The sequence below is a fragment of the Fistularia commersonii genome, chromosome 28 (genome assembly GCF_037954325.1).
Source record: "Fistularia commersonii isolate RoL2024-O1a breed Wild chromosome 28, RoL_Fcom_v1.0, whole genome shotgun sequence".
In the NCBI taxonomy this organism is placed as follows: Eukaryota; Metazoa; Chordata; class Actinopteri; order Syngnathiformes; family Fistulariidae; genus Fistularia; species Fistularia commersonii.
Window position 1 is genome coordinate 5457980 of NC_141311.1, and position 18738 is coordinate 5476717.

Genomic DNA, 18738 nt, shown 5'->3' on the forward strand with positions numbered 1-18738 from the left:
ACTGAGAGAGCGTACGGCTCCTTGTCTCTTTATGTGGCCCGTGATTGACTGGTGACATGGGTGAACCCCGCCTCTCGCCCACTGACGCAGGGATAGTCTTCAGCCCCCACCACAACCCTGAGTGCAGAACAAGTGCTATAGATAATGAATGAATGCATTAATGCTTCGTAATGTAGTTCCTTATTAAAGCAGAAGTTCTCTTATCTGATTATTCAAGCAGTTGACTGAACGGTCAAGGACACATCCCAGACCTGGTTGTTATCCCCGTCTGTCACGCACGCAATCTTACCTGAAAATGCACCTGAAAAGTCATTTACTTTTTTCTTCAAAGAATCACCAGTATCAATAAATACAAGATACGCGAGTTGAGTGTTTTTCAGTTTTTCACAGGCTGTGCATCTATTTCCAAAAAATATATGTGACATTTACTATCCTGTCACATTCGATATGTATTTCGGTTGGCTCCGAACCTCTTTTGTTATCACGGTAAATCCAAATATTGATTTCAGTTGGAATATTAATGCTAGTTCTAAATGTCACAGCACATCTGATGGACAGGTGCGGTTTAAGCCTTTCTGCCAGCACAAAGAGCTGACCTTACAAAGTAGGGCTTCTTCTTCGTCTTCACAGTTCTGTCCCCTGGTAATTAAACAAAGTGCACTGACTACACTAACTCATTAAGCTTCAATGAGATCAAGACGATTTTGTGGATGGGTCAAGGCATTTGGCTCCTGAGTGGTTTTTCCGGATAATCTTTCCAACACGTGGAGCTGTTCACCCCACATACATATCACGTTGTGCACACGTGAGCATTTTGTCCTCGCTGCTCTCCCAGGATCCTTCACTGCCTGGTGTCCGTGGCTTTCCAGATGACCATCCTGAGGGACCTGGAGAAACTGGCAGGGTGGCTGCGCATCTCAATCATCTACATCCTCAGTGGCATCACAGGCAACTTAGCGTCAGCCATCTTCCTGCCCTACAGAGCGGAGGTGATCATCAGTCTGAAACGTTGACGTCATAAACTATGACGTGCTGCTTTCATCAGATTTTGTTTTAGAGCTCTGTTTTTGGGAGAGAAGTTCACATGTGAAATGATCAAGGTTACTTGATATTGTCAGGCTTACACATCTCTGTTGTTCCTTCAGGTGGGGCCCGCCGGCTCTCAGTTTGGGATCTTGGCCTGTTTGTTTGTGGAGTTGATCCAAAGCTGGCAGATCCTGGCACAGCCCTGGCGCGCCTTTACCAAGCTCCTGTGTGTGGTGCTCTTCCTGTTTGCCTTTGGGCTGTTGCCCTGGATTGACAATTTCGCCCACATTTGTGGCTTCATCTCTGGCTTCTTCCTGTCTTTCGCCTTCTTACCCTACATCAGCTTCGGCCGCATGGACCTTTATCGCAAACGATGTCAGATCATCGTCTTCCTGCTGGTGTTCGTGGGGTTATTTTCCGGCCTAGTGGTGCTCTTCTATGTCTACCCGATCAAGTGCGAGTGGTGCGAGTTACTCACCTGCATCCCCTTCACGGACAAATTCTGTGAGAAGTACGACCTCAACGCTCACCTCCACTGATGCGGGGTCAGTGGGAGCACGGCAGAAAGGTATCAGGTCAAGAGACGCGAACTGAAAGATGATATCAACCCCCCTCTGTGTCTCCACTCAGCTCTTGTGCGGCTGGGAAACGGTTCCCATTTCTGTGAACTCTGACAAAATGCTTGTGTTTTTCTACTCTGTAAGCGTAAATACCTATGACATTCATCATGAGGACTTCCTCCTGTCACCTCCCAGTTCACCAGAGGTCATTGTCAATCCTTCACTGTCCAGTTTAAAAACCTTTGGCGCTTCTGAGCCTCATCGACGCCCCCGGCTGCCCTTTACATTTGAGGCGGGAGTTGCTGAAGTCAGAACTGGTACAGAGAAGGAACATCACATTCAATCACACGTCAACCATAGATTTTATTATAATTATTCAGGCGACTTCGTACAGAAGCAGGGACAAAAAAAATGAACTATTGATACCTTTGGTGCCTTGTTGATAAATGTACCAACTACTGCCATATTTTTGTTACAGTATGCTGAGCACTCAAATGTTTTCTTTTATTTGTTTATTGCTTCTCAAGAAGTGATGATTGTTCTGAAGGTGGTAGTGTTTTAGCTACCTGTCTACTCACATGTACCAGAAAACAGTAAAAAAAAAATATCAACAAATGGTTATTGTCTGTGCATTTCTCCTGATGACTCTTGGCTATTTCGCTGTTGTTAGATAGTTTATTTCACAAAAACAACAGAAAGAGCACATTTTCAAGGTTGTATGAACACAAATGAAGGACGATATTAGTGGCTTGATTTTACATAAATGCCATCCGCATAAATTACTGTTTACCTTTAAAACTAATTTTGTTTTTATTTGTTACAAAATTATCTCTTTTACAAGTCAGTGCCTTTTGGAGAATATTTTTAAATGATTTTTTTCAAAATTACAAGACACATTTAGCTCTCAAAGACATGAGATTAAACTTAATTTAAAGATTGATCAGTCACATTATCAATTGCATTGATCGTTTAGGTAAAGCCGTGAAGGAGGTCCTGGTCCCAGCCCGGTCCCACCTCAGTCTCTGGCTCATGTTGAAGTGATTCAGGAGGGGACTGAATTATGAAGCTGAGGCCAGTGCACCGCTGCTGTGCTTTTTACTTCTCGCCTGTCTGCCGCTGCTTGTTATTCTCTGCCCTGAGTCCATGTGAGTGGTGAAAGGCGGATTAAGTTTGGAATTGAAAGACTAGCACCCGCTATTTCGCCGTGCATACGCCTGCCCACCGAGCATGTACTCCATCTCTTGGAATTGCATGCTGGAAACAGAGATAGCAGACGGCCCTTTCTCCTTGAAGCCGGCTTTGAGGTAGAAGGGCACCAAGAAGTCCTCGCAAATCAGCAGAGCTCTGCGGATGCCAGGTATGCAGCGTAAGTACTGCAAGTATCGCCACAGCAGGATGGAGCCCTTGCCCTGCTGGCGACAGTGGCGGTGCACCGACAGCACATGGATGTGCACTGTGGGGGTGTCCGCGACGTGCTGGGTCATGGCCTCCTGTAGGGGAAGTAGGTGTAAACGGGGCACCGGTTATGGACAAAGTAACCAGCCGACAAAGTCAGTCATTTATTTTCAGGAGTGGTCTGACCTGTGCCAGCCGCTCTTTGTCCCAGCCGGAGCCGATGATAAAAGCTACCAGCTGACCTTCCTCGAACCAACCCAAGGACAACTCAGGGCACTGGCCCAGGAAGTTCAGCACTTCGTCCAGGGTGAGCGGACACTCTCCAGACACTGAGACAAATGCTGGGGATGAACATTTCACATGTAATCCATTTCATTAGCAGGTAATTGATATCACAAAACAGAGTTGTCCTGTAATTGAGATCATGCAACTTCACAATCAAAGTGCTGGCACATGCAAATGAATTTAAAATGAACAAAATATGATTTCAGTGATATTTGCCTTGCCAAAGAGTAAAGATTGGCCTTTTACTATTTTATCAAATCAAACAGATATAACAATCTCATAAAATCCAATATTGTGACTGATGAGATTACGGCCCCAAGTAGATTAATTAGTTGATATAAAAGATTGAAAAAAAACAAACAACAAAGTTTGACAACTATCTTGTTTCCCTACTGAATTGAAAACAGCTATTTCTATTTTTATTAATTTGAAGACGTCTGTTAATTTTTATTTTCTTTTTTAAAAATACCCATCCACCAATTTTTCTCCGTTCGTCCTTTAAAGTTCTAACTCTCGTCCGGACTTACCCTCTCTCTCAATCTCAAACACACTGATGGCATCCTGCGGTGTGAGGTTCCTGAACTCACTGGCGGGGAGTGTGTGCCGTCTCTGTCGCAGAGGGCTGACCACTCTGACCGGCGTCTTCAGGAAGAAAGGTTTGAGGAATGGCGAGCCGACCAACTGCTGTGTCATGTTGACTGAAGACTATTCTGATTATTTCTTCTCCTACTTGCTTTCTTCTTCCAGTTTCTTGATTACAAAACTTTACACCGAAGTTGTCATTGAAGAGAGTCAGCCGATGAAACCTCTTATTCTGGCCTCTCCTTTGACTGCAGCACTTTTGAGTGAGCTCTATGCTGACCTTCTCCTGCTCTGTCTCCTTTTCAGTCTGATCTCCCACCGTAATGTGGCGTCTCAAAGTAGGATGGCTGTCTTAGATGACGTGTCCCTAAATTCTTTAAATCCCCTGCAAACAAATGGTAGACGCTTCTTCTCTGTTTCTTGAGCGCTTCGGTCTTTTCACTCGTATAATTGCTTGACTATTTGCTGTGCCTCAAGGAAGGTTTTGAAGTATCCCCTATGACATCTTATTGTCTTTTAAAATAAAAGGATATCACATATTTATTGATATTACTTCAGTGAAATTGATGTCATTGTCCAGTTGGAAAACAGCTATGAAATTTGGTACTACTTTAACAGTAGCCACCTTGTGATTTACTGTTCCACATATTCAAAGGTACACCTGATATTTTTTCTTATGTATGCAGAAGGCTTCACAACATTAGAAACATCTCATATTTTCGACTTCAGAATCACAACCTCAGTAACCAAACAATACATTCAAGTTAATTTGTTTTACAGCACTTTTCAAACATTCTTGTTTACACGTCAACATGAACTGAGCTGTATACTGGAAGGCCTCAGACAGATTGATTTAAAAAAAAAAAAACCAACAACAAAACATTATCTTTGTAGAATGTTTTTTGTACCTTATGAAGACAGTGAATAAGTATGCAGAGGCACGTGCACTGTACATTCATAAATACATTTTCCAGCCTGGGGAGACACTGGGTGTGTCTGAACAAGCAGATGCACATGTTTTGGGAGATCAAGGGCTAATTTAACTTTAGTGAGGGGAGTGGGGAGATTTGCGTGGATTGCTGTTGGGGTCATTTCATGCCCCAAAGAGGTTTAGGAAAGTGTGATTAAATGAGAGCACCAGCTTCAGCTGGCCTGAGGTAAACCTGTTTACTCACCGTTGAATGTCAATGCAGTTCCAAAGCATTGCGGTGGGCTTGTGAGTTCACTCGAAACAAAATTTTTAAGGCAGAAATATTGTCACCTGGTCCATCACATGTTTTCATCTTTATTAACCCATTTTCCTAAATAATCGAGTTGTATTATTGAAATTTTAACTGAACCAAAAGTTGTGATGCATCTGTAACACATTTAAAATGTCCGTATCTGCTCTGTACATACTTTGGTTTCAGCTTATTTATTTATCCAAAGCCAAACAGGCTTGACACCACCTGGCCTGAGGCTTAGCCCTAATATTCTTTCTTGTAGCCTCAAGAGATCAAACCAAAATAGAATTGTTTTAAGGATTATTGTTTTCACCCTACTAGCTCTCACTCGGCCGCTACTACAAGGATGATTCAAAAACTAATTTTAGCCCATCTGCTAAGGTGTATGGGCCTTTGGCCAATCACAAATGTAAAAATATCTCAGTTTGTGAGATCATCAGATGTTAATGGCTGGTGTGTACATGGTCATTCTGAATGGAAATGACCTTCTGTAACCTTAAGCTCCCCCACTGCAAGTGGACAGCAAGAACTACTTATAATAATTTGCAACCTGCCTTCTTATATGAATTTAGTTCAAATGTGTTGATAAACTAAATAAACAAAAAACAACACCTAATGATACTCTTTTCCTGGAACAAGTTGGAACAAACTATTGTTTTATTACGGTTGTGTTTTTTTTATTGTATTATGGTGCAATTTATTTGTTGAAATCAGTTTGGTGTGAGTTACAAAATAACCTACCAGTACATATCAAATACCTTTCTAGGACAGAGCTACAATGTAGGATTTTTTAGGGGACAGTTCCCCTACATCACATTTACTGTATAATGTGGAAAAGTGTTTTTAGTTCCAACTTGCTCTGTAGCTATAAATGGTCATATAATATATACCATTCCTTGTTAATAAATGGTATACATTTTACGATCATATATTTTTATGAGTGAAAACTGAAACACATTCATCGGAATTTTGGCGCAACAAAGTGAGTTAGTAAATGCTACCTTGAACTACACAAATTCAACTCCAGGCTACCGTGCATGTGGGCTTTTCCTGCTTTATCAACTTTCAGTGTTTGACGCAGCATTTCTTGTACCTTTTTTTTAATTTTAGCTTAGCAGTTGTGATGTCTGCTGCGAATGATATACACGATACTGATGCAATATTTTTTGAAGACAGTCTTGCAATTGATTTTTACAGGGTTAAGAAAGACTCCTGTTTAGTAGATTTATGGATGGAATGAAAGGAGGACACAAAGTTAGCTATGAAACAAGGGGATGTAGAAAATAGGGATTCAACGGAAGCAAATGAGTCGCTGTAACAAACCCTGAGGGGAGCAGCCGAAAGGAAAGGGAGGAAGTTGTTTTTTAACATCTGCTATTGTCTTGGTATCAGGATGCAAATTTAAGATTAGCCACACTGTGACGGGCATTGTTACAAACACTGAATAGTGTTGATTTATTTCTCTTATTTTCTCTTTTGCATACCCTGCACTGTTCTGCGGTGAGAGTCCCTAAGCGGCTTATTGTACCGGAAAGCAGAAAAGAAACCTGGAAAGAGAAACACTACAGTGTTACATTGTGGCCGTACTTTACTATCGCATCATTTACGCGACATGATGCTCACTTGCCCCCAAAAATCTTTTCCTTTGACTTAGAATTGAACAAATGCGGCTGTAAAAATAGTGCAAACTGGTCAAAATGTGCATACTTGCATTAAGATAATGCCCGATCTGATGTGTGTGGTTTGTTAAATTTGTCAGTTTTGAATGTTTTTCTTTTTTTTTTCACCATCCAAGTTGCTTGGGGAGAAAGCATGTGTTAGAGGTGGCACTTCACAGTCCCTTTGCGGTGCATGTTGATGGAGACTGTACCAGAATCCATCTATTGATTGCATTGTGGTCCGTATGCTTGTCTTTCAAATGCTTGCAGGCCCTGTCTCTCATGCTATGTAGAGTTCTTTTATACCGTCAAGAAAATAGTTTTACGAGTTGGGATTCAGCCCTCTCATACCACTTAGCGAAGGATCAGACAAAAAGAGCTGAGAGATGAATTGGAAGTACAACGAATCATCCATAATCTTTACCACTTACCTCTCACACGGGGACACAGTGACCTTGGAACCAAGTGAAGCCGACAATCGATGATTAACACTGGACCGGTCACTGCTTGATCACAGGGCCAAATAGACACACATAAATCAATTCTTTTCTTTGTATTTGCATGGAGTATTCAGTTAACTGACTGCGCGTTTTTGGTCTTTGGAAGGAACCCCAAAATCTGAAGAACCCATATAGGCACGCGAAGGACATGTGTTTGAACCCAGGACCTTTGGAAGCATCATTGTTCTGGTAAGTTGCAGAATGTCTGCAAATAATGCAGAATTATGCACCTGACACTCCACAGCAGAAATTGGTCAGGGGGTGGCTGTTACTCTAATATCCTCCTTTTTTAGGCCAGTAAAAATAGTGCATTATTAATTTAAATGATACACACAATTTTTGACCTTGTTCTGTGACTGTACAGGGCTTTTCTGTTAGCCATATTGTAAGAAAAACATTTGAGAATGAAGACATATAAGATAATTTATTTTATTCATCCCTGTGGAGAAATTTGTTCTCTGCAATTAACCCATCATGGATGAACCATGAGCAGTAGGCTGCTATCCACCAGCGCCATGGGAGGAGTTAGGGGTTCAGTGTCTTGCTAAACAACACTTTGACACACTAGGTGGAGCCGGGAATTGAACCAGAAATGTTTGGATCAAAAAAGAACTCTATCCCCTGCACCACGCCACCCCTAAAGAATGTTGTCCCGGGGTGGGTGATTATCTAAGAGTTCTTAACAGGATAAGTAATTGTGAAATGACCTACATATTAACAATTTCACTGTTCACTTAACACCTTTGTAGAAAGAAATGAAAGAAAACAACTTGTCCAAAATCACAAAGCTTCCTCCACAGGCAGATGAGAGAGTGCTGATAGTCTTTCAGATGGTATATTAACTAAAATCACCATCTTGCAGCAGCTCACAGTTCAGGTGCATTCACCAGAACAGTTCAAAACATTTAAGAGCACTCGTCACATTTACACGGCGCAGCGCATGTTTCAGTTAGTCCAGATCCACTCAAAACCTGAACATAAAAAACAAAACAAAAATCAGCTGCCTACCGGACCAAACATTTTACCTAGTATTTTAGTATAGAAATAATTTTAATTATGAGAAACATGAAACAAGTTATATGGAATATTGAATCTTTGTCCTTTATTGTTATACACATGCTGCTATTCACACAAAGACAGGTATTGATTTTACAGAGAGCCACAAACCACCTACTGTGGAGTTATCCTGGATACCAGGGCTTTAGTGGTCAGAATGGGAACAGGAAGGCACAGTGTCAAGTTGAAATGGCACAGAAAAAGGAGGGAGAGAGAAAAAAAATTCATTGTTTAAAAGCTGTTCAAATCTCTACAAATTCACATGCAAATGCGCGACAAATCATTCGAATGCAAAATTTGCATCAACTGCATTGGATTTGTTTTCTTACGAGAGATTCCGTGTTCACCTTAAGATTTAATGCATATTTGAGAAATGGTCATAACATTAAATGAACACAGCAACTTAATATTGCTCAATAATAAGATATGTCTGAGTAGCACTGATTTTATAATAGAAAATAACTGTACATGAGAATTTAAAAATCCTGTCTAGAGGCTGAAAACTGTTGTATATTTTAGCATTTATAAGAACACTAATGTCCAATGCAACAAGCAGGCAGCCATATCAATTCAAGGCACAGAGATCTATTTGCACACGTACGGGATCAAGGTATACCAGCCGTTGCAGCCACAAACCTGATCCCATTTTTTGCAGCTACATCACATAAGCAGACACCGGTATTGCCACAAAGACTTTACAAAGATCTGCCACACCTACGAAAAGCACACTTGCTGTGCCATACTGCATCAGCATATAAGTAGCTGGAGCATCTATGCTTGTTGCACGCTTTAGCTTTCTTTGAGTTTAGCTGTTAGGAGGTGAATATGTAACGATTTTTATTGATAATGAACATGTGAAAATGTGCATGGTGAACATTTTAATAGTTTTTCTATATTGTATGCGTGTACAAATGTGATCTGTCAGGATTTTAGTATAGTGCTGACACTATAAACTATCTGAAATAAAACAGACATGTAAAATGTAATAATGTTGAAAACAATCTGTCATCATGAAGCCTGGAATGAATCAACAATTTAGTAGGAGTGTAATTAATTAAAAAAAAAAAAAAAAGATAAAACAAGCCTTCAAATTTCTCCTCAAAGGTCAAATCAACTGGACTTCAGAAAAAGTCACATCTTTCACTAATGAATACAACATTTAAAAGAAACTGTATTTAAAATTCTATGTAGCGTTAAGCAGTCGGTACAAAGTTCATTCAAAATAAGTGTGCTTGAAAAGCACCACCGTGACAGGTAGTGTAGCATCTCAGGAATTCACTCACTTACTAGAACACAAATTACTAACATCTGACAGTTGATGAAATGTTTCCAGAGCAAAGAGAACAATATATTTTATATATATTTTTTTCTTTTTAAACATCATTAATGTAGGGGGGTGGGAGTAATATCTGTTGTATGTCAAAGACACCTCCTAAGTCCTTGTTGACCTTTCGGGGCCAATGCTGCATCTATCGAAGAATCGGAAAATGGCGTGAAGGTTGAGTGTGTAGATCCGTTCTGATGAACGAGAGGGAGAAGGCTGGGCCAGAGTCAGGGGTTGAGGTGCTCGTCTTCCATATGAAGACTGCTTGTGGGACACAGGAGAGGCTGGCTTGAGCAGTTTGTGCTCTGACTCTTCAGGCTTTCGGTTGACTCTGAGGACCCTGGGAGTTGTAAAAAAAAAAAAGTTTCAAAAGCCACAGACGGAGGGCCACTGTGAAAAAAAGCACAACTGACATACAGAAGCAGAGCTGACAGGAAAGCCTACATACCACAGTTATTCCTCCATACCAATAGAGCAGGAATCAGGACCTAAAGCTGGCCACAGAGAGAAGGTATGAAGGGCCAGAATGATAGTGAGCAGAGGGGGAATGTTAGGAAACATGGATAAGCATAGATGTCCACAGGCTTACATGCAAGGAATGAGGAAACTGAGGCCAAGGGCTTGAATTTCAGGGAAAAGTCATTAGAATATGACTCTATAATTATAGAGTCAACAGCAGCAAAGAATCAAGAGACCAAGAACAAGGGTTGGGTGAGATGTAGATTTCCCAAAAATGGTCATTGCAAACTGACAATTGGGTGATATTTTTGTGCCTCTGTTGGTTTCAACCAGATATCTCTTCCATTCCTCACTATCAAACATATCATATAGACAGTTTGAAAAGTTTGTTTGCATGTGTGTGTGTGTGTGTGTGTATATATATATATATATATATATATATATATATATATATATATATACATACACACGTATATATTATTTATGTGTCTGTGTTTATAGTTTATATGTGTATATATAAGTATATACGTGTGTGTGTGTGTGTGTGTATATATATATATATATATATGTATATATATGTATATATATATATATATGTATATATATATATATATGTATATATATATATGTATATATCACACACACACACACACAAAACAGGGGCCAACTGCTGAAATGTCAGTTCATTCACCCAACTCTACCAAGAACCAAGTCTGTTCTAGTTGGTTTAGGGTTAGATAGTTCAACTTTCAGGAGTTTTAGTTGGTGCTGCGAGTTCCAGAGGTTGAGTGTGCAGTGAATATGGTTATATTTTTCCCAAAAGGCCTTAGGTGAAAATATAAATATTTATATTTTCCTTTTGAAGGAGAACATCTCACCTGGCAGAGACAGATCTCCTGGAGGGTCACTCTCTGTTTTTGTCAGGCTGCTGTGTTCACTGCTGCAGTCCTGCAAGATGTCTCCACTAGAATGCATCCTGTCGTCTGGATTGCATGTGTGACACAAGAGATACAACATTTGTGTACATTTGTTGGGTTAATCAAAATACATAATGGTGAGGTTACACCCTTAAATCTCTTCCCCAGACTTCTGCTTTTAAATTTGCTGCTTCTTTATTCAGCCAGCAGAACAGGTTTAACACAAAAAATGGAGAGGGATGGAAGAAGAATCCCATTAATATTTTTTCTCCTTATGCCAAAACAACAAACATCCATAATGTAAATAATCTAATATCTAGCCAACAGCATGTTCAAGTGACCCAAAGGAGAAAACTCACCATCATCTGGGGACAGAGACTCTGCTACATCCTCAGTTGCCGTGGCCTGGTGAAAGGAGGAATATTTGGTTAGAGGCTTTTGTGTACATCATTCATTGTTTATCATGTCATATCAGATGTCCACGCGGCGGCTTACGTCAGTGGGCGCAGGACTGCTTGAGAGCAAAGTGTGTGGCTGGGCATCGGACATCTCAGACAACTTCTCCTCATCCTCCTCTTGGATGGGAGATGATGGTGACCTAAGGGTACTACACCAATCGAAGATCACAAATTACATCTAGTTATCTAGGATGTTTTAGTTATCAAATGTTTTTTCTTTATTGTATTATTTTTCATGAATTTCTGCCGATGACAAAACATAAGGTTAGTATTCATGTTTGGACAAGTTCGTGGGAATTTTCACACATTTTCCAGTTTTCCCATTAAGGAATTGGAGAGCTTCCAATTTGGGAATATTTCTTAGTTTAAGTTGCAAGTTCCTAGATAGTTTGCAGAAAATTACCGGACATTTTCTGATATTTGATGCCCTTGGCAGGAGTGCATACTCTTACCCCGATCTAAGCTCCAATTAAGGTATTAATATTTTGTTTTATTTTTTGCATTTATTTTATCTTAATTTTTGGTAACACAGGCTTTTACTTTCATTCTTTGAAGATCAGCTTGCGGAGGAGCGATAGCAAACACGCTGATAGGCAGCTGGCCGATTAATATATGATGCTCTTTGATGTGATAATTTCATGGATAAAAATAACTTATTTCAAGAGGGTGAGCAACCTTTCGCGTCCATGGCCCTTCAGTTAAGTATCCTTTCATTCTGATGTGGAGGGAGCAGAATCATTTTCCATGTACACAGCCCACTAGCCAATATTCTGCCCCTACTTCATAAGCTAATCTACTTCTCCATCTGTCCCTGCACTCAACAATAGATGTGGTAGGGCAGAAAATTCATATAAGTAGAACACTTAAGCATGTTATCTGATTTCCTGATCCACTGCCACAAAAGTAATGGTTTTATGATCACTGAACTCATTTTACCTGTCAGGTGACTTGCTGACTTTGCCCTTCTGCAGGCTGCTGTCACTTAGATGCTCTGGGGAACTCAGCTGCCTGCTATCACCTCCAAGGCCCCCAGAGAAGTTGATTTCATCGTAAAGGGGAGCGGAAGGAATCGCAGGAGACACTGACCGCAAGCCGTTCAGCGCCTCCAACAGTGAGATGGGTTCAAAGCCAGGAGGAACAGAGTCTGAGCTCTGTAGAAAGAGGGACAATTAGTTGCTACGCTTGACTAACCCCTTGCATAGCAATTAATTTCAAGTGCTGACATCAAGATACAAGGATTTAAATATTGGCCAGCATAAACTATAACTGCATTGATATGCACAACATGAAAGACATCAGGTTTGTTTGACATGTATGAAATATTGCAAGCCAAGTAAACAAACAAACAAACAAACAACACAAAATGAAAGCACCATCAGGCTTCAAAATTTACTTGTAATTTTATCTTCAAGCATCTTGCCTGAAACTTGATTCTCCAGAGTTTTATCATTTGAGGCATGTCAGATATGAAACTTACTGAGTGTTCATCATGGTCCATAGTCTGAGCCAGGACAGGGCTGAAGGACACAGGAGAAAGAGCTCCCGGCTTTTTTCTCACAGCTCGAATCTGCAACAAGGCTCTGAAGGCTTTGTAGATAAAGACCAGTGAAATTAGAAACAATTGTGTGATAGCATTAAAGAAAAATGAATCAACAACTGCATTAAAATAGTTAAAAGTACGTACGCAGTCGGCAGATTGGACAGTTGTTTGCCTGATAACGTAAAGTGTCAGCGCAGGAGTTACACAGACACAAATGTCTGCAGGGCAAGATGAGAGTGTCTCTGAGGTCAGATAAACATACAACACACTCGTTGCTGTTGTCACTGTTCTCGTCATCTGATGGCTTGAAAAAAGGAAAAAATAAAATCAAAATCCAAGGAAATGTAAAATGGGTATGTTACAGCTGTTAGGCTTCATATGTTTGTAATGTTTCTTTAGAAACCTTGGTTTCTTGGTTGTTTTTGTTCTCAATCCCATAGATCTCCTGTAAGAGGTAGCTCACACGGTCAACCTGTGACAAGAAGCAAAACAATTAGAATTTCATGCTAAAAAATGGGTGCAGAAATTGTATTTATATTGTCGGCATTAACTCAACATTGTCTGACTTGATTCAGTTTCAGAGTGGAAGAAGTCCAATTTGTATTATTCTTATATAAACATAAAATGAATGTGTGCAAATAATTCACAGACAATTACTAAGCCTTGAAATCACAATATTCATATCCAAAAGTAAGATTAATAATTGAGTGAGATTAGGTTTGATAAGAGAATTTTCACCGGCCCATCGGGAGTTTGGAGATTAAGTCTTTAATCGTGTGATCCCCAGATATTTCCCACAGCATTAAAAACATACAGCGGTGATTGCTGCTAATTAATAGAAAAGGGAAACATCATTTCTAAAAAAGAAAACAACAGTTAAGGAATCAATTAAAAATTATATTAGTAAAAAACCTACTATTTGCTTTTGCTTCAGAGGCTTGACAGAGAAACTGCCGTCAACATGCTGTAGAGTTAAAAAAAATATATATATATCACAATATGCAATATGCATTGGTTAATCTAAGAATATATTTTTTATACATGTGGAACTACATATGTGGAACTACAATTATACATACTCTTTCAAAGGCTGCCAGGAGCACATGAGCATGGCCAAGGCAATCTTAAAAAGAATATACAATGTCATATTAAGAATGAATGTGGATCTAAACATGTACAGTGTTTATTGCAAAGGTTGACACGTGCTGTGAATTAACATTTTACTCCCAGGTCTTACAGCAAATCTCAATGCAAAAATAGCTTGTTTGCTCACGTACCATCCCCTTCATCCACCACAGCTTGGATGACCATGGGAAACACTCCTCGGTCAAGATCAAAGTTCAGCTTTAAAGAACACATATTTTATTAGTCGTTGACAAACAGACATTTGGCTAAAGTGAATAGCACTTGGACTCCACCAGGAGCAGGTAAGTGATGCTAGTAAAAGGGCCCAAAAAGGGCAATTTCAGAAGTGGAACTACTTCTTTTATGTTGTATATGTGATGTTTGTGCCTTTACCAAATTTGTTATTCAGTGCATATTTATTGCCAACAAATAGAAACAACACAGTTTGATAATTTGCATTAAACTACCTGAGACTGTTCATTCTTGCTTCTAATAATTCAGAATTATAGGTCTGCTGGCTGGGCACTGATAGCATGCTTTGTTTAGATTGGGTTGTTAATTCCAATTTTAATTTGAAAAGCGAACAGATAAATACCTTCCTGTTTGACTTCCTGCAGGGTGTGTTTGACTCCCAAGCTTACGGTGGCTTTAGCAATAAAGAAACTGCCTGTATTTTAAACCGGTTTGATTTCAAAGATTGCCCAGGTTGTATTATCTAACCTACAGTCAGCTCAGCCGCTAGCGAAATCCTTATCTTAGTATACTTTTTAATAATCTAAGAAAGATCATTTGCGTTTGAGGCGTGAGATCAACAGACTACTGCAGATACTTACTTCTTCCTCTTTCCACTCGCTGAAATCTATTTTGAAAGATGGCATAGAGAACTGTTGGCTCACTCCTCTCTTGTAATGCACAGTTTCAGAAACCATTGTCGGATCCTTTGGGCTATAACTTCAAACACAAATGCACAGGGAAAAAAAGGTCAGTATACAGATTTGTCTACAGTATTAAGATTTGTCAAGGCTGACACTCTGACATGTTTTGCATTTAAGTGCACCCTTAAGGGAAACAGCAACAGTTCAGACTTAGGAAAACACTTTCTGTTAAATGCACATCGCAGCTTTCACCCTCAAGTACTTATAATTCCATTGTGCCACCTTACAGGAGACACTCAATGTCAATAATGAAATCCACATTCTTCTGAAGAATATGTGATCATAATACATAGCATAACCATGAACTATTAGTTTATCTTCTCTGTGTCTTATCTGCAGTATCCATGGTGACAGCTGGTTGCTAAGGACCCACCAAATCTATTTTGGTCCTTGTGCTCACAGGCTTCAATCTTAGAGACAATAGAGATTTTTGGAAAAGCTCATTTATGTGTTACCGTTATCAGATTAATTAGTTAAGTCCGACATGGGGGAAAACAGAGATAATTTAAGAAAAAAAAAGTATTGCTTGTGTTGCTAGGCAGCTATCTAAAATGACAGTGACTTTTTTTTGAAGAACTTAAGATCATCCCACATTAAACAAAAAGAAAACTGTTCATCTTTCATGAAAAGTAGTTCATGTTTGATCTAAGTCAGTCCAATAAGATCTATTATCTAAATCTTACACAGCCATCCCATTGGAAAATTCCTCAAAAGCTTGGCAATAGAGTGTGATGGCCACCCGAGCGTCAGCATCGAAGGTAAACTCCACTCCATAATGGACCTTTGGTTTCCCCCCCTCCTCCACAGGAGAGTCAGAATCATCTTTATACCTGGAGTGTAGATATATAGCAGGATGGATTAAAACGATTTTCATCAGAGAAAAAAAAACATTACTTTGACTATCATATAAATGTTTCTCTCAATATTACTTACCTGACCAAACGCAAAGAGTCTTTTCTAATGTTAACTAGACTCCTGAGTGTTTTCACTGGTTCATGGGGTGCAGGTGTAACATATGGAAACTAGTGGGGGGAAAAAAGTAATGATAAAGCATGGCATCGCTGGAAAGGCATATTATCACAAGAAAACTTCAAGGACCCCATTCTCAAGAGGACTGAAACATTAAAATGGGTTGTAGAAAGATCACTGTGTTTTTCACCTGCACTGGCCTATTTCCAAGAAAATTCAAATCCATGTTTTCTCCAAAAAGGTATCCCTCAGGATGTGGTGTGTCAAATTTTTCTCCTCCCATGAAGAAATGGCTTGCAAAATAGTTCCCTGAGAGCAAAAGCCAAAAAACAAACAACAATTAAAGATTAATTATTGAAGTACTACACAAATAAGATCATGAAATTCTCATTCCATTTTAATTTTAATAGCCGTGCCAACATCCATAATAACTGTAAGGCTAAGAACATTATAACTTAATGCTTTTGATTGTTTTTCTTCAGCTATAAAAATTCAAATTCAGGTTGTTAGCCAAAGTACAATGTGAAATGTTACTTACAAACAGCAAAAATGTTTTGACTCTAGACTGACAGAATAAAATGCTAAATGACATCAATATTGACATTTCAAGGAAAAAAAAAAAATCAAGAAACCTTAACAATAACAACACGAGGATATTTTATCTACATGGTAGGACGACTTACCTTTACTGACCAAGTCTCTGTAGATTATTACTCTTCTCTCAACAACATATCAACTATTGACTATTAACATGGCATTCGCACATTTGAGAAAAGCAAAGGAGAACCTGATTTTGTTGGGAGATATAGATAAAATAAGCAGATGTCCTCTATTGATCCCTGAATTAGGAAATGGGATCAATACAGCATACTATGGCAGTCACGTTACTCTTGTTGAAACGGTGTGAAATGTGTTGCTGATCTAATGCAGATCTTTCACATAAAGCCGCTGCGAACATTACGGCAATCATGAGTCAGGTAAGGAGGACTGGCTCTGTCCTAGAGCTTGACCTTGTGTAGGCGAACGTAGAATACAGTAAAAGCAGAACTAACACGACCTTTGACATGCAGAACATGAACACATCTAGGCATCTCCTTCAGTGACTGTTTTACTTGCTGTGTGTGAAGGACATGCACAGTGAGGTCACACCTGCAGTCGGCAACTGGTCAATGGACCTCTCACACATGCACACACGAAACTACGAAGTCAGTTTAGGTGTCATGTCCTTGTACAACATTCAAATGTCAGTATTTCATTGATGCAAAAAGACAACTCCTGTGCCTAATTCTTTGTAATATAACCATCTTATAAGTGATTTTTTTCGTTGATTTCTCAGTGCACAATATTTGCTTGATGTGGGATCATTTCAGTCTATCACAAGTCATCTAACCACCACTTTGTGATCTCGTCTATACAGCAGATCATTACTGATAACACGACATGAGTAATGACTATCACGATAAAACGTCAGAGGGTTTTACACCCGTGTCAGATAAAAAAAGACAATAATAAGCAGGAAAATAACTTTTAAAATCCAGAACAGAACCATTGTGACTGGTGACGCTTTCTGTCACTCGGCACACTGGACCAGGGTAAATAGGAAAGTACCCTGAAGGTATGAACTATCATAGAGCATTACGTTAAGGGCCATTTCTCGGGATATCAACACAACAAGTCCTTCGGTTCCGGCACCTCATATTTGGCTTTTGTACAGTTTCTGGCTGCGCAAACGACGTTTTAATTCTGAGACCATAATGTCAGCATCGTCATGAGAAAATATCCGAATTATACGCCGTTACTTTTGGTTATTTTGTCAGGGATCGCTCAATAAATTATTGCCGATCACTTACCAGATTTCGGTGGGAAACGATAGGCCGAGTTTGCCTGGATGTCGATATCCTCAACACCGGCGATTCGGCGACTCAGGATGGACCCCATCTTTCTCTGCTGGATCGCCGACGCTAGCTCACTGCCTAGCTTCGACTAGCGCTGCCTTCGGTGAACACTCACGCCAACGCGGGGTTTTTATCGACCAAAATAAAACCGTTTTAGTTAATTCGGCATTTTACAGATTCAGTTTATCGGTATGTCGCTATGCCGGAGGCGTTAAAGCGAAACAAATAGAGTCGAGCTGTTGTTTTGGCAGAGCTCTGCTAGCGTAGCGGGGAGTCACCCTGATTGGTTGTTATCCCAACGTTTCCAGAATTTCAAGGCGTTCGTTTTGCTGTAGCGCGTCGACCGGCGGCATGCACTTGAGCGGGAGGAGTCCGGGTTGAGTCGAGGGGTCAGCAAGGAAGGGTGTTGGTTTTTTAGGAACTTCAGGAAGTCCGCGGTCGCAACAATGAAACCGTTGCAAATCACATAGTCGGGAAACCCCATTGGGGAAATCACAGGATTGCAACGGATCGTTGACGGATAATACAAGCGCTCCTGTCCTGCAACGAGTTGCCTGTAAAATATTCTCTGGTTCCATGTTCTGTTGACCTGTGGTTTTTCCTGTCAATGTTTCCCCCTTGGATCTGTCCTGGCCTGCTACTACTCCCTAGCCAAACCCCAGCCCTCCGTTCTTTCATATAATTCTCCGAAAACTCAAGTTGCTGTTTTATCTACAACACCCCACCACAATCTAAATCCAATCTCCAACACTGAGGTCTTATCGTACATTAAATGGGGCTGATACTGTTTATGAGGAACACGGGTGAGAGGACAAATAACCAACCCGATTG

The 18738-nt window shown here is 40.0% G+C and overlaps 3 protein-coding genes across 6 annotated transcripts in view; 1 reads left to right on the forward strand and 2 right to left on the reverse strand.

Annotated features, from left to right (window-relative positions):
* rhbdf1a (rhomboid 5 homolog 1a (Drosophila)) overlaps positions 1 to 2201 on the forward strand; it is a 30454-nt gene extending 28253 nt beyond the window's left edge. For all 3 annotated transcript variants that reach the window (XM_086175549.1, XM_086175550.1, XM_086175551.1), the window contains 2 exons: positions 836 to 989; positions 1146 to 2201. In XM_086175549.1, coding sequence (XP_086031675.1) covers positions 836 to 989; positions 1146 to 1565 — 574 coding nt within the window. In that variant the 3' untranslated portion in view covers positions 1566 to 2201. The remainder of the gene's footprint in view (positions 1 to 835; positions 990 to 1145) is intronic.
* A 222-nt stretch (positions 2202 to 2423) lies between these two features.
* On the reverse strand, positions 2424 to 4129 carry aanat2 (arylalkylamine N-acetyltransferase 2). The gene is made up of 3 exons (XM_086175773.1): positions 3794 to 4129; positions 3168 to 3322; positions 2424 to 3076 (listed from the first exon to the last, which is right to left on the reverse strand). The coding sequence occupies exons 1-3, from the start codon at positions 3957 to 3959 to the stop codon at positions 2771 to 2773; spliced, it is 627 nt and encodes a 208-aa protein (XP_086031899.1). The 5' UTR covers positions 3960 to 4129; the 3' UTR covers positions 2424 to 2770.
* A 4182-nt stretch (positions 4130 to 8311) lies between these two features.
* Positions 8312 to 18213, reverse strand: mgrn1b (mahogunin, ring finger 1b). 2 transcript variants are annotated; one of them, XM_086175878.1, is made up of 17 exons: positions 17863 to 18213; positions 16203 to 16321; positions 15977 to 16065; positions 15727 to 15873; positions 14942 to 15059; positions 14261 to 14327; positions 14063 to 14106; positions 13900 to 13947; positions 13387 to 13455; positions 13128 to 13287; positions 12921 to 13030; positions 12380 to 12594; positions 11481 to 11592; positions 11345 to 11390; positions 10947 to 11051; positions 10058 to 10103; positions 8312 to 9949 (listed from the first exon to the last, which is right to left on the reverse strand). In XM_086175878.1, the coding sequence occupies exons 1-16, from the start codon at positions 17948 to 17950 to the stop codon at positions 10063 to 10065; spliced, it is 1578 nt and encodes a 525-aa protein (XP_086032004.1). In that variant the 5' UTR covers positions 17951 to 18213; the 3' UTR covers positions 8312 to 9949; positions 10058 to 10062. The 2 variants fall into 2 exon arrangements, with proteins under 2 accessions (XP_086032004.1, XP_086032003.1); XM_086175877.1 differs by lacking the exon at positions 10058 to 10103 and having other exon boundaries at positions 9687 to 9949.
* Between the last annotated feature and the right edge of the window lie 525 nt (positions 18214 to 18738).